This window comes from Lithobates pipiens, unplaced genomic scaffold (assembly GCF_037356315.1).
Source record: "Lithobates pipiens isolate NorthernLeopardFrog02 unplaced genomic scaffold, aLitPip1_a1.2 Scaffold_27, whole genome shotgun sequence".
NCBI classification, from domain to species: Eukaryota; Metazoa; Chordata; class Amphibia; order Anura; family Ranidae; genus Lithobates; species Lithobates pipiens.
This window is the reverse complement of record NW_027507788.1, coordinates 61930794-61944921: the sequence shown is the minus strand read 5'-3', so window position 1 is coordinate 61944921 and position 14128 is coordinate 61930794. Positions and strand designations below refer to the sequence as shown.

Genomic DNA, 14128 nt, shown 5'->3' with positions numbered 1-14128 from the left:
AATCCATAAGAACCGAAGTAGACAATGCTAATACCATGTCCTTTGAAGGTAGGAGCACACTGCATTCCTGGCACATCAATGGTACTGTACTTTCAGAGTGTTTAAGGGTTAGTTCACTTTTTCCAAAAAATGAAGAGGTAAACACCCTACACACTCCCCACCCGCCGGTCCCTGCTTCAATTACTTTTTGTAGGTGATGAGCTGTCAATGCCTACGCAGTTTTAGTAGTTGTCTGGGTATTTGAAATCCCTGATCTTCTTTCTGTAGAGCTACCAGGATGAACCAGAGCGATTCAGCGCCAGCATATGACCACTTTGACCAAAATCGCTCTCATCCATCCCAGAAGCCCTACAGAAGGAAGAGAGGGTATTTCAAATTCCTGGGCTGCTACATCAGGGGTGTTAAAGGATTTGTTGAGGCTGTAGGGTGTTAACCACTTCAATACCAGACACTTTTACACCCTTCCTGCCCGGGACAATTCTCAGCTTTCAGAGCTGTCACATTTTGCATGACAACAATTGCGTATGCAACACTCTACCCATATGACATTTTTATCATTTTTTTCACACAAATAGAGCTTCCTTTCAGTGATATTTAATCACTGCTGGGGTTTTTTTTTTACTTTTTGCTAAAAAAACAAACAAAAAAAAAAAGTACATAATAGGTGAGGTTGAAAAAAGACTTAAAATTCTGAAAATTTTTAGATTTTCTTTGTTTCTGTTATAACATTTTGCAAATAACCTTTCTTTATAAATTCAGGCCAAAATGTATACTGCTATATTTCTTTCATATAAAAAGCAAAAACAAATCAGTGTATATTGTTTAGTCTGTAGGAAAGTTTAGTCCGCAAACGATGGTATATACAGTATATCAATTAATCCTAATGTATGTACTGATGACCTATCTAATTTCTTGAGGCACTTTTTGGAAGGAGGACAGTCCAGGGTATTTAGTGAGAGGCATTGTGAGTTTTTTGAAGTTGTACATTTCTGTCACAATTTTTTGGAAAATTAAGAAATAAAAGAAAAATATTTTTTTTTTTAAATTTTCTAGATAGTGTCACCAGTGCAGTACAGCATCTTAATATAACTGGAGTGGCGGTGATCAGGGACACCGACTGGTGACGGTATGTAACATAAAAATCAAATATTAATAATTTTTTGTCAACTTTTTTCTTCATTTTGTTTTCTTTTTGGACAGAGCTAATCACATAGTACAGATGGGCTGTGATTGGCCCTGCATGTAACATGTAATCACTTTGACCAATCACAGAGCTCATTACAATAGTACACAATGGAAGGCATGAATCCAAGCCTTTCACATAGTTACATAGTTACATAGTTAGCCAGGTTGAAAAAAGACACAAGTCCATCCAGTTCAACCTTAAAAACAAATAAATAAAATAAAAAATAATCGTACAATCCAGATACCCAATTTTATGCCCACAATTGATCCAGAGGAAGGCGAAAAAAAAACCCAGCAGAGCATGCTCCAATTTACTACAGCAGGGGAAAAAAATTCCTTCCTGATCCCCCAATAGGCGATCGGATTTTCCCTGGATCAACTTTACCTATGTTAGTACCTAGTTATATTATGTACCATCAGGAAAGTATCCAAGCCTTTCTTAAAGCAATCTACTGAACTGGCCAGAACCACCTCTGGTGGGAGTCTATTCCACATTTTCACTGCTCTAACTGTGAAGAAACCTTTCCGTACTTGAAGCTGAAATCTCTTTTCCTCTAGACGTAAAGAGTGCCCCCGTGTCCTCTGGGTTGACCGTACAGAGAACAACTCAACACCAAGTTCACTATATGGACCCCTAATATATTTGAACATGTTAATCATATCCCCCCTTAATCTCCTCTTCTCAAGAGTGAATAAATTTAGTTCCTCTAATCTCTCCTCATAGCTGAGTTCCTCCATGCCTCTTATCAGTTTGGTTGCCCTTCTCTGCACTTTCTCCAGTTCCCCGATATCCTTTTTGAGAACTGGTGCCCAAAACTGAACGGCATATTCCAGGTGAGGTCTTACTAATGATTTGAACAGGGGCAAAATGATATCTCTTTCTCTGGAGTCCATACCTCTCTTAATACAAGAAAGGACTTTGCTCGCTTTGCAAACAGCAGCTTGGCATTGCATGTTGTTATTGAGCTTATGGTCTACCAAAACCCCCAGATCCTTCTCCACTATGGATTCCCCCAGTTGTACTCCCCCTAGCATGTATGATGCATGCATATTCTTAGGCCCCAAGTGCATAACTTTACATTTATCAACATTAAACCTCATCTGCCACATAGTCGCCCAATTAGACAGTGTATTGAGGTCGGCTTGTAAATTGGAGACATCCTGTAAAGACGTTATTCCACTGCATATCTTGGTGTCATCTGCAAAGACAGAAATATTACTTTTGATGCCAGACCCAATGTCATTTATAAAGATGTTAAAAAGTAAGGGTCCCAACACTGAACCTTGGGGTACACCACTGATAACCTTAGACCATTCAGAGTAAGAGTCATTAACCACGACTCTTTGAATTCTGTCTTCTAGCCAATTTTCTATCCATTTACAAACTGATATTTCCAAACCTGTAGACTTTACCTTACACATGAGCCGTGTGTGCGGAACTGTATCGAATGCTTTTGCAAAATCCAAGTATACCACGTCCACCGCCACCCCTCTGTCCAAGGTTTTACTTACCTCCTCATAAAAAGAAATCAGATTTGTCTGACAACTTCTGTCTTTCATGAATCCATGCTGTCTGTTGCTTAAAGTGTTATTGTTCAGCAAGAACTCGTCGATGTGGTCTTTTATTAAACTTTCCAGTATCTTCCCAGCTATAGAAGTTAAGCTAACAGGTCTATAGTTAGTTGGTAAAGACTTTGATCCCTTTTTAAATATAGGCACCACGTTCGCCCTGCGCCAATCCAGTGGGACTATTCCCGTCATTAATGAGTCCCTAAAAATTAGATACAATGGCTCTGAAATTACAGAGCTCAATTCTTTTAGGATGCGTGGGTGGATGCCATCAGGTCCAGGTGCTTTATCCACCTTTATTCTGCCTAAGTATTTCTGGACCATATCCCTTTTGAGCCATTGTGGATCATTTGGGGCTGTGTCACTACTACCCCCATTATGGACATGAGCTCCCCCATGCTCTTTTGTGTACACAGAGCTGAAGAAAGTGTTTAATAAATTAGCCTTCTCTTTGTCCCCAGTCACCAACTCTAGATTGTTTTGTAAAGGGCCTACATGCTCAGACTTGACCTTTTTACTATTAATATATTTGAAGAATTTTTTGGGGTTTGTCCTACTATCTTTTGCAATCTGTCGTTCGTTTTGAATTTTTGCATCCTTGATTTCCTTTTTACATATACTGTTAATTTCTTTGTAACATTTAAATGACACTAGTGATCCTTCATTTTTATATTTTTTAAAAGCTCTTCTCTTACAGTTTATAGCTTTTTTAACTTTGGCCGTGAGCCACATAGGTTTTGTTTTTAGCCTTTTAAACTTATTGCCCATGGGAATATACTTTGCAGTGAGGTCCCCAACAGTCTTTTTGAAGAATTCCCATTTCTGTTCTGTGCCCATTGAAGTGAATATTCTCTCCCAGTCTAAGTCCTGGAGAGTAGCCCTCATCCTTGGAAAATTAGCTCTCTTGAAGTTAAGTGTTTTTATCTTACCCGTATGTATTTCTTGTTTAGCGCTAACATCAAAGGAAATCATGTTATGATCACTGCTACCCAGGTGTTCCTTTATCAGGACATTAGTAATAAGCTCTGCATGGTTTGAGATTACCAGGTCCAACAGAGCTTCATTCCTAGTTGGGGCCTCAATAAACTGGACCATAAAATTGTCCTGTAATAGGTTTATCATTTTTTGCCCTTTAACTGTCCCAGCAGTGCCATTACTCCAGTCAATTTCTGGGTAGTTAAAATCCCCCATTATTATCACTGTCCCAGCCCTTGCAGCCCTTTCCATCTGTGCAAGGAGCTGAGTCTCCACCTCCTCATTCACATTGGGTGGTCTATAACAAACTCCAACGATTAACTTTGAACTACCCCCATCTAAATGCAGTTCCACCCATAATGCTTCGGACTCATCACACTCTCCATCCACCAGGTCCTCTTTCACACTTGCTTTGAGATCACTTCTCACATAGAGACAGACCCCGCCACCTTTCCTTTTTACCCTGTCTCTCCGAAAGAGTGCATAGCCAGGAATATTAATAGCCCAGTCATGTGAGGATTGAAGCCAAGTTTCAGCAATACCGATTACATCATAGCTCTCCTGATGCACCACAGCTTCCAACTCACCTATTTTGCTTGGCAGACTTCTGGCATTGGTGAATAAACACTTTAATGCATTATTACATTTTGCTCTGGTGTTTTTCATATTATTTTTAGTAGTACAAATTGCACTATAGTTTTCAATGGCTGTTTGCAACATGGGAAATTTCTTGACACCTGCCATATCCCACCCCCCATCTATCCCCATTCCACCCTCCATTAATGTCTGACCCCTAACTGACCTGTCTGCCCAATGTACTTCTGGTTCACCCTCCCCCCTCAAACCCAGTTTAAATACTCCTCCAGCCTTCCCATAAACCTCTTCCCCAGCACAGCAGACCCCCTTCCATTCAAGTGCAAACCATCATTAGCATATAGGTTGCACCCCAATGAAAAGTCAGCCCAGTGCTCTAGAAACCCAAATCCCTCCTCCCTTCACTGTGTACAATTGTCATGTGATCTGCTGTGATTGGCTACAGCGATCACATGGTACCAGCAGCAGGTCGGTACAGTGATCTGTCATCTGCTGTGTCCAGTGGACACAGTGGGTGACAGATCATGCTGGAGCATGGTCCATGTTTTGCACACGAGGAACAATCCTGGGAGGATATCATGATGTCCTCCCAGAGTAACAGGGTTCACTCTCAGCCTTCATATTACAATATGCCAGACAAGAGGGGGTTAATTCACTTTTTAAATCTTTTTGAAAAGGCAAACTTATACTTCAGAGATAAAACCTGGGGAAATGTGCATGCATTGCAGGATTTAAAAATAGTTTTCTGCTTTGACATACTTTATAAACAGAGCTGCCCCTATGACTTATACCATTGTAGCCAAATATTCCATGATGGGGATGCTTTTAAAAAATCTCAGTAGGCAGCAGCCAAAAAACGATTATTGCTTTAGCAGGCAGAGTGGGAAAAAGGTCATCTAGTGCCCAGAGCAAAGACGCCAAAAGGTGTCCCCCCAAATGTATGAGCATTATGTGTCAGCAAAGATCCCCGCCCTCTCCTCCCAAAAAAATTCATGAACTAATCTTTACACTTACCCCCTAAGCATACATTTCCTTTGCAAGCCAAGAACAAAAAATCCCCCTCTTCCAGAACAAATCCCCCAGCTCCAATCCTCTTCCTTCCCAAATCCCCCCTCCTCCTAGTACAAAGCCTCTACCCCTCAATTTGTTCCTCTGAGCATAAACCCCCCCCAATCCTTTCTCCCAGCACAAATCCCCCCCCAAAACCCCTCTCCTAGCATTAATTCCCCCTGTCCAAATCTTCTCCTCCTAGCACAGATCCCTCAATCATCCCTATGAGCACGAATCCCCCCTCCAAATCCCTTCTAGAAAAATACCCCAAACCCCACTGCGCCCAGGGCAGCCGGCCAGTTGCCCACCTCTTGTTCCGGCCCTGTTAGCAACACAACCTGCATTTTCCTGCAGTTCAGTATAAAATTACCTTTGAGGCGTAGATATGCCAGGAATTCAAGGACAGTCTGAATGGTAGTCTCATCCAATGAATGTAGCAGTGTTCCTGTAGAAATCAGAAAAAAATGTACTTTTATGCTTTAAAATGGATACATTTCTTTTAAACCATTCAGTGCTTAAGAAATAGGAACATTCTTTTCACTAATATAACAACATAATGCAAAGTCATATTGCGAAGTGCAAACTGCTGTGTGTGGGCTTGACAAATTTGACGCTTCCTGACATGAATTCTCTAATAATGGATGCTGCGAGAATTTATGTAGGGAGATAAAGAAAGTGTTATGTTGTGAGAATGCAGCACAAACCATATAGATCCACTAGATCCCTATAACAGCCATTCATGAAATTTGAACTAAGCATATATGTCTGTAGTGTTTACTTGTCTCTCCAAAGCCCTAAGGGTTGTTTCTCTCTAGTGCTCCGTTCCTCTGTTATCAGCATGAGTCACTTCTGATAAGTTCTCCGACACGTGATAACATGTGCTCAACATTTTTGTCAGGGAGGGAGCTTAGGAGGAGATAAGCAGGGAGATTGTTTATTCAGAATACAGCTCTGAATTTCCCTTCATTCCTCTGTCTATGTGGAGGGGGTGTGTCCCTTTCCTCCAATCAGCTCTCACACAGTGTAAGTGCAGACTCCTCATCCACCCCTATGTACTGCTGAAAGATGAAGAAAGATTTTTAACACGATCTGCACTTTTCTGAGGCTATTTACTTCACTGGGTATATGTGTGGGTTTTCAACCACTTTAAAGTGAATTAGAGTTTAAGCTCAGCCAATGTGATTTTTTTTCCACTTCCCCACATTGTTCCAATAAAGATGTTAAATGCCACAGTTTCCATATGTGGATGATGAGGGGAAGCATTTTGCGGATGCAATTTTTGGTGCTTCGTTATTGGGGGGTTGCTACCCTATGATGAGGCTTTCTGTCTGCAATTGCCTCTTATACCGGGTACACCCGACCGGACTTTTCGAGGGACTAGGTCCAACGGTCTTTCCGACAGACTTTCGCAGAGTTCCGATGGACTTTCCGAATGAACGGACTTGGCCACACACAATTACACCAAAGTCCGGCAGATTCAAATGTGATGACGTACGACCAGACTGGAATAAGGAAGTTCATAGCCAGTAGCCAATAGCTGCCCTAGTGTCGGTTTTTGTCCGTCGGACTAGCATACACATGAACGGATTTCTCGGTCCGATGGAGTTCCGGTGGAAAAATTAAAAACATGTTCTATTTCTAAAGTCCGCCAGATTTTTGGCAAGCAAAGGTCCGATAGAGCCCACACACGATCGAATTGCTGTCAAAAAGTCCAGTCGTGTGTACAGACATTGGATGATTATTTGATCTAGCTAAAAACAGTTGAGTTGGGAGACAAAGAGCAATATAGAGATTGTCATTTCTCACCTGCTTCTGAAAATGCTAGTTTCCTGAATATTGTGTTCTCTGGCATATGCACTTTTAAAACCACTGACCCAGAACAAGTATGCAGATCAGAAAAGTCAGGGGAAAGTCTGAAAAAACGTTGTCTACGTACTTGTTCTTAGAATCATCCTCTCTATTTGTCATGTTTATCATTATCAAAAGTGAAAGGAAATCCTAAGTTTTGGGTTGTCCCCATAAACAGTTTCAGAGGGGAAAGCTTCCAATGGAGACGCTAGTTCTGGTGACTAGGGATGAGCCGAACACCCCCTGGTTCGGTTCGCAGCTGAACATGCGAACAGGCAAAAAATGTGTTCGAACACGCGAACACCGTTAAAGTCTATGGGACACGAACGTAAAAAAATCAAAAGTGCTAATTCTAAGGGTTAATATGCAAGTTATTGTCATAAAAAGTGTTTGGGGACCTGGGTCCTGCCCCAGGGGAGATGTATCAATGCAAAAAAAAAATTCTAAAAATTGACCTTTTTTTCGGGAGCAGTGATTTTAATAATGCTTAAAGTGATACAATAAAAGTGAAATATTCCTTTAATTTTCATACCTAGGGGGTGTCTATAGTATGCCTGTAAAGTGGCGCATTTTTCCCGTGTTTAGAACGTCCCCTGCACAAAATTACATTTCTAAAGAAAAAAGTAATTTAAAACTACTCGTGGCAATACAGATAAAAGTCATTGAAAAAAATGTCATGGGATCCCCCCCAGTCCATTACCAGGCACTTTGGGTCTGGTATGAATATTAAGGGGAACCCTGAACCAAAATGTAAAAAAAAAATTACATGGGGGTTCCCCAAATTCCATACGAGGCCCTTCAGATCTGGTATGGATATTAAGGGGAGCCCTGCGCCAAAATTTTAAAAATGGCATAGGGGCCCCCCTCAAAATCCATACCAGACCCTTATCTGAGCATGCAACCTGGCAGGCCACAGCAAAAGAGGGGGGACGAGAGAGTGCCCCCCCTCCTGAACGTACCAGGCCACATGCCCTCAACATGGGGAGGGTAGCTCCCCAAAGCATCTTTTCCCCATGTTGATGCGGACAAGGACCTCATCCCCACAACCCTTGCCTGGTGGTTGTGGGGGTCTGCGGGTGGGGGGCTTATTGGAATCTGGAAGCCCCCTTTAACAAGGGGACACCCATATCCCGCCACCCCATGTTTGAAATGATAACGGCACATTGTACCCATACCATTTAAAAAAAAAAGTGTCAAAATGTTAAAAAACCACAAGACACATCTTGGGACAAGTCCTTTATTTAAAAAAAATAAAATAATAATAATAATAATAATAAAAATGTCCCACAAAGTCCATGCATCTTCTTCTCTCGCTACGCCGTCGGACTGAAAAAATAAATAAAAAAAGATCCGCCTCCAGTTATAAAAGAACTGTCATCAGCGCTGAAGCATCATACGGCAGGTGCCTCCCATGGAGAAGAAGATGAATGGACTTCATCTGACATTTTTATTTTATCATTTTTGAATAAAGGACTCAAGATGTGGTTTTTGAAATTTTTTGCAGTTTTTTTGTGAAATGGTATGGGTACAATGTACCCATTACCATTTAAAACAGGGGGGGCTGGGATCTGGGGGTCCACTTGTTAAAGGGGGCTTCCATATTCTGATAAGCCCCCCCCCGCAGACTCCCACAACCACCGATGAAGGATTGTGGGGATGAGGCCTTTGTCCCCATCAACATGGGGACAAGGTGCTTTGGGGGGCTACCCTTTGAGGGCATGTGGCCTGGTACAGTTCAGGAGGGGGGCGCTCTCTCGTCTCCCCTCTTGTTCTGCGGCCTGCAAGGTTGTGTGCTCAGATAAAGGTCTGGTATGGATTTTTGAGGGGACCCCACGCCATTTTTTTTTTGATTTTGGCACAGGGTTCCCCTTAAAATCCATACCAGACCCTTCGGGTATGGAATTTGAGGGGGACCCCTACACCATTTTTAAAAGAAAAATTGGCGCAGAGTTCCCCTTAATATCCATACCAGACTTGAAGGGCCTGGTATAGAATTTGGGGGGATCCTCATGCAATTTCTTTTAAAAAATTTGGTTCGGGGGTTTCCCTTAATATTCATACCAGACCCAAAGGGCCTGGTAATGGACTGGGGGGGATCCAATGCCGTTTTTTTCAATGACTTTTATCTGACAATTCATCATGGCCGCTAGTAGTTTTAAATTACCTTTTTCCTTTAGAAATGTAATTTTGTGCAGGGACTGTTCTAAACACGGTAAAAATGTGCCACTTTACAGGCATACTATAGGCACCCCCCAGGTATGAAATTTAAAGGAATATTTCACTTTTATTGTTTCACTTTAAGCATTATTAAAATCAGTGCTTCCAAAAAAACATCGGTTTCTACAACTTTTTTTTTATTGATACATGGCCCCTGGGACAGGACCTGGTCCCCAAACACTTTTTATGAAAATAACATGCATATAAGCCTTTAAAATGAACACTTTTGATTTTTCATGTTAATGTCCCATAGACTTTAACAGTGTTCCAGTGGCTTTCGAATTTGCCCCAAACACCGCATATTGTTCAGTGTTTGCAGAACATCCGAACAACCAAAGTTCGGCCTGAACTTATGCTCGGGCTGAATCGTTTGCTCAACCCTACTGGTGACCCTAATGCCCCGTACACACGAGCGGACTTTTCAACATCCAAAGTCCGACGGACTGAGTCCGTCAGACTATTCGATCGTGTGTAGGCTGCAACGGACTTTTGACTGGCCAAAGTCCAAAGGACTTTAGAATATGGCACATGCTTCAAATTTTTCCGAAGGAACTCCGCCGGACCCGGTCCCTTCGAAAAATTCGCTCGTGTGTATGCTATTCCGACGGACTAAAACCGACGCTAGGGCATCTATTGGCTACTGGCTATGAACTTCCTTATTCGAATCCAGTCGTACGTCATCACGTCCGAATCCGTCGGAGTTTAGTGTGATTGTGTGTGGCCAAGTCCGCTCAGCCGAAAAGTCTGTCAGAACTCCGTCGGAATTCCAGCAGAACTCAGACGGAACTCCTTCGGAAGTCTGTCGGACATAAGTCCTCTCGTGTGTACGGGGCTTAAGTGTTGCCTTTAGTTCTTCCTTAAAGTGGGAGTAACCCCGCTGACATGTTTTTTTTTTTTTTTTAGACCTGCAAGGGAAAAGGCACAATGAGCTAGTATGCACTACATACTAACTCATTATGAAATACTTACCTTAGAACGAGCTCCCGACCTGACGTTCTCTGTGCGTATGCACTGCTGCAGTCAGTGGCTTATTGCAAGGGGAATATCTCCTAAACCATAAAGGTTTAGGAGATATTTTTTTTTACCTACAAGTAATGCCGCGTACACACGAGAGGACTTATGCCCGGCAGACTTCCGCCGGAGTTCCGCCGGAGTTCCGCCGGAGTTCCGACGGAGTTCTGGCGGACTTTTCGACCGAACGGACTTGGACACACACCATCACACCAAACTCCGACGGAGTCGAACGTGATGACGTACGACTGGATTCGAATAAGGAAGTTCATAGCCAGTAGCCAATAGCTGCCCTAGCGTCGGTTTTAGTCCGTCGGAGTAGCATACACACGAGCGGATTTTTCGAAGGGGACCGGGTCCGGCGGAGTTCCGTCGGGAAAATTTGAAGCATGCTTCATTTCTAAAGTCCGTCAGACTTTTGCGAAGCTAAAGTCCGTTGCAGCCCACACACGATCGAATAGTCTGACGGACTCAGTCCGTCGGACTTTGGATGTTGAAAAGTCCGCTCGTGTGTACGGGGCATAAGCCTTATTATAGGCTTACCTGTCAGTAAAAGTAAAAAAACATTATACAACCTCTTTAACAATGGTGGCCTCTCCCAAGAAAGATTTCTAAAGATAGAGAAGGAAGATTATAGATAGATGGACTTACCATATATGTCTTTACCAGCCTTGAACAAATCTTCCACTATCTCCCTTTTACCAGGTATACCAACTTTATCAGGCAAAGTCCGATGAGCATCTGTTGGAAAAAGATAACAGCCATATAATTAAAGAGGTTGTAAAGCTTTAAGTTCATTCCCCTTAATGCGTTCTATTTATTAAAGTGAAAAACCATCTGGGCTGCAGCTCCCCCAAGACACCCCTTTTTCTTACCTGACCCAGATCCGATCCAGTGATGTGCACGAGCGCAGCGGCTCCAGCCACTCTCACTCTCCTCATTGGACAGATTAATAGCAGCAGGAGCCATTGTCAATCAAAAGCTGTGACACTGGGGTGGGGCCGAGTCCTGCTGTCTGTGTCAATGCATGCAGCACTGGGACTTGGAAGTGAGCCCGCCTGGGTGCCCCCAAGTAAAGCGGCTTTCTGTGGGGGCACCAGGTGAAGAGCAGGAGCCAAGAGCGCCAGTGGGGGACCCAATTCAAGGAGGATTGGGGCTGCTCTGTGCAAAATCATTGCACAGAGCAGGTAAGTATAGACATGTTTGTTGTTTTTAATTTTTTAAAAATCTAAGGTTTTAAGTTATGATTATAAATAGCAACTTTATGCATAGAGGGTACCATTTGTTTTGTTTTCCCCTAGCATAGCTAGCAAGATAATCACAGCACACTCAAATATATCCAGCCATTACAACACCATTTTTTCCAACTACGTCCTACATAAAATCGCACCAGTGTAGTTGGTGTTCATTTCTTCCAGCTTTTCTTCAAGCAAGATAATATTTCAGTTGCAGATGAAACATGATGGGTTGAGTCAACCTCAGCCTTTGTTGGTCTTAAATCTCCCAGTTGTAATAGATACAAATTCTTTTTGTGTCCCCCTAGAAATGTTGGTTGTTACCAACCACCTCTGCATACATCTCTTTATACTGCATTCTCTGCATTCATGAGGAATAATACATTCAGATCAAACAGCAAGAGTGGAATTCCCTAATTTTGGGCAACAGGTTTGTAAACCCAGGAACTTAAAGCGGATTTCCACCCAAAGGTGGAACGTCTGCTTTAAGCACTCCTCCCCCCCCCCCCTTACATACCACATTTGTAAAAAAAAAAACATTTTTGGGGGGGGGGTGTGACTTCTTTCCTGTGCCACTTCCTCCTTCCGCCCACAGGCCGCCTAGGCGACTCCTCCTCTCCCCTAGGTGGTTCCTCCCTCTCTGCAATCTTCTGGAACATGTGACAAGTGCCAGAAGATTGCCTGTCCACTGAGAGAGCGCAGCGCAACTCGCGCATGCGCAGTGCACGCCCGGTGCCCACGGTTCCAATGGATGCGCCAAGGAGAGGAGAGGGAGAGGAGTGGGGCTCCGTGCAGCCGCATTGCTGTACCATGGAAAAGGTATCTGTTTATTAAAAGTCAGCAGCTAAACTTTGTAGCAGCTGACTTTTAATAATAAAAAAAAAAAAGCCTGGAACTCCGCTTTAAGGCTCAAAAAACTAGTCAGCACACTCCTAAGATATAAGAATTATCAGATTGACTCTCCAGCATATATCAGAACCGGAATAAAAGTTTTGGATGTACCCACACTTTCGGAATATAACCCTCTGCAGATCAACTGTATATATTAGACAGAGTTTAACAAACTTCATTACAGATGCATACCTGATTCTATTCTGTAGAAACTGCAGTGAACTTGATAAGCTCCTTCTAATTCAGTAATAATTGGGAGGGTCTGCTATTTTATATATATATATATTGTGAGGGGTTAGCTCGGCAGCGGGTGTGTGTGACCCCCTGGATGGGTTCACAACACAAAATCAGGCACAGCAGACAGCGTTGTAGGTGCAAAAAAAACAAAAGATGCGGTTTATTTATGCTACATGCAGTGAAACATATAACAGCCAAACAAAAATAAAACATGAAAATAAATCCTGGTCAGCTTGACCTCTAATTACACACTTAGATTCCCTATCTAACAACTGAATGCAGCCTTGTGCTGCACCAGTCCCTGTCTCTGTTGTAGAGGTTTGCCACACAGGCGTTAACTCACCGCACAGAACAGGTGTCACACTCCCCAGTCTATACAACACAAAACTGGTTCCAGGATGGTGCATCTCCCTAAGCATGCTGGGGTTTTTTTGTAGAGGTCTTAATGAGCCCACTTACTTCAGCTGGGCTCATTAACTCTTCCCCTCTAATTGTAAAAGTCTGCATAAAGCCTGAATCTAGGGCACACATATTTCCCATCCTGGATACAACCAGGTGACTTTACCTGCGTGCTGCCACAATATATATATATATATATATTTATTTTCTTGAAGTTCTTCTAAAGCCAATATGTTTTCTTTTATTTTGAATAGAGTGGGGAATGGTTAAAATCCTATCGTTTTTTTTTACATTGCATACGCTTTAAGATGGGTGACATATGATGATGTCATTATGGATCAAAGTGACAAAGTATTTAACCAGTTGCCTACAGGGCACTTTCACCCCCTTCCTGCCCAGGCCAATTTTCAGCTTTCAGCGCTGTCACGCTTTGAATGACAACTGCGTGGTCATACTACACTGTACCTATATGAGATTTTTATAATTTTCTTCACACAAATAGAGATTTCTTTTGGTCGTATTTAATCACAGCTGGGTTTTTTATTTTTTACTAAAACAAAAAAAAAATTTGGAAAAAAAATTGTGTAAATAAGTAATTTTCTCCTGATGTGCGTTGATGAGGCGACACTGATAGCCACTGATTTAGGTGACACTGATGAGGAGGCACTTATATGCCGCACTTATGGGCACTGATAGGCGGCACTGATGGGTGGCATTGATAGGTGGCACTGATCGGTGGCACTGATAGGCGGCATTGATGGGTGGCTATGATGGGCATTGATGGGTGGCACTGATGGGCAGCAATAATGGGCAGCTCTGATAGGCAGAACTGATAGCCAACACTGGTGGGCACTGATTGCTGGCACTGGTGGTGCTTTAATGTAATCACGGCACAAATGATCAGTGCCCTTATTACA

At 42.6% G+C, this 14128-nt stretch overlaps 1 protein-coding gene across 1 annotated transcript in view; it reads right to left on the bottom strand.

Annotated features, from left to right (window-relative positions):
- Window positions 1–14128, bottom strand: part of LOC143933892 (galanin peptides-like) — a 64945-nt gene that overhangs the window by 11806 nt on the left and 39011 nt on the right. Inside the window, exons 4-5 of the mRNA XM_077457002.1 lie at window positions 11101–11190; window positions 5744–5818 (exon numbers count right to left, since the gene is read on the bottom strand). Of these exons, the coding sequence (XP_077313128.1) occupies window positions 5744–5818; window positions 11101–11190 (165 nt within the window). The remainder of the gene's footprint in view (window positions 1–5743; window positions 5819–11100; window positions 11191–14128) is intronic.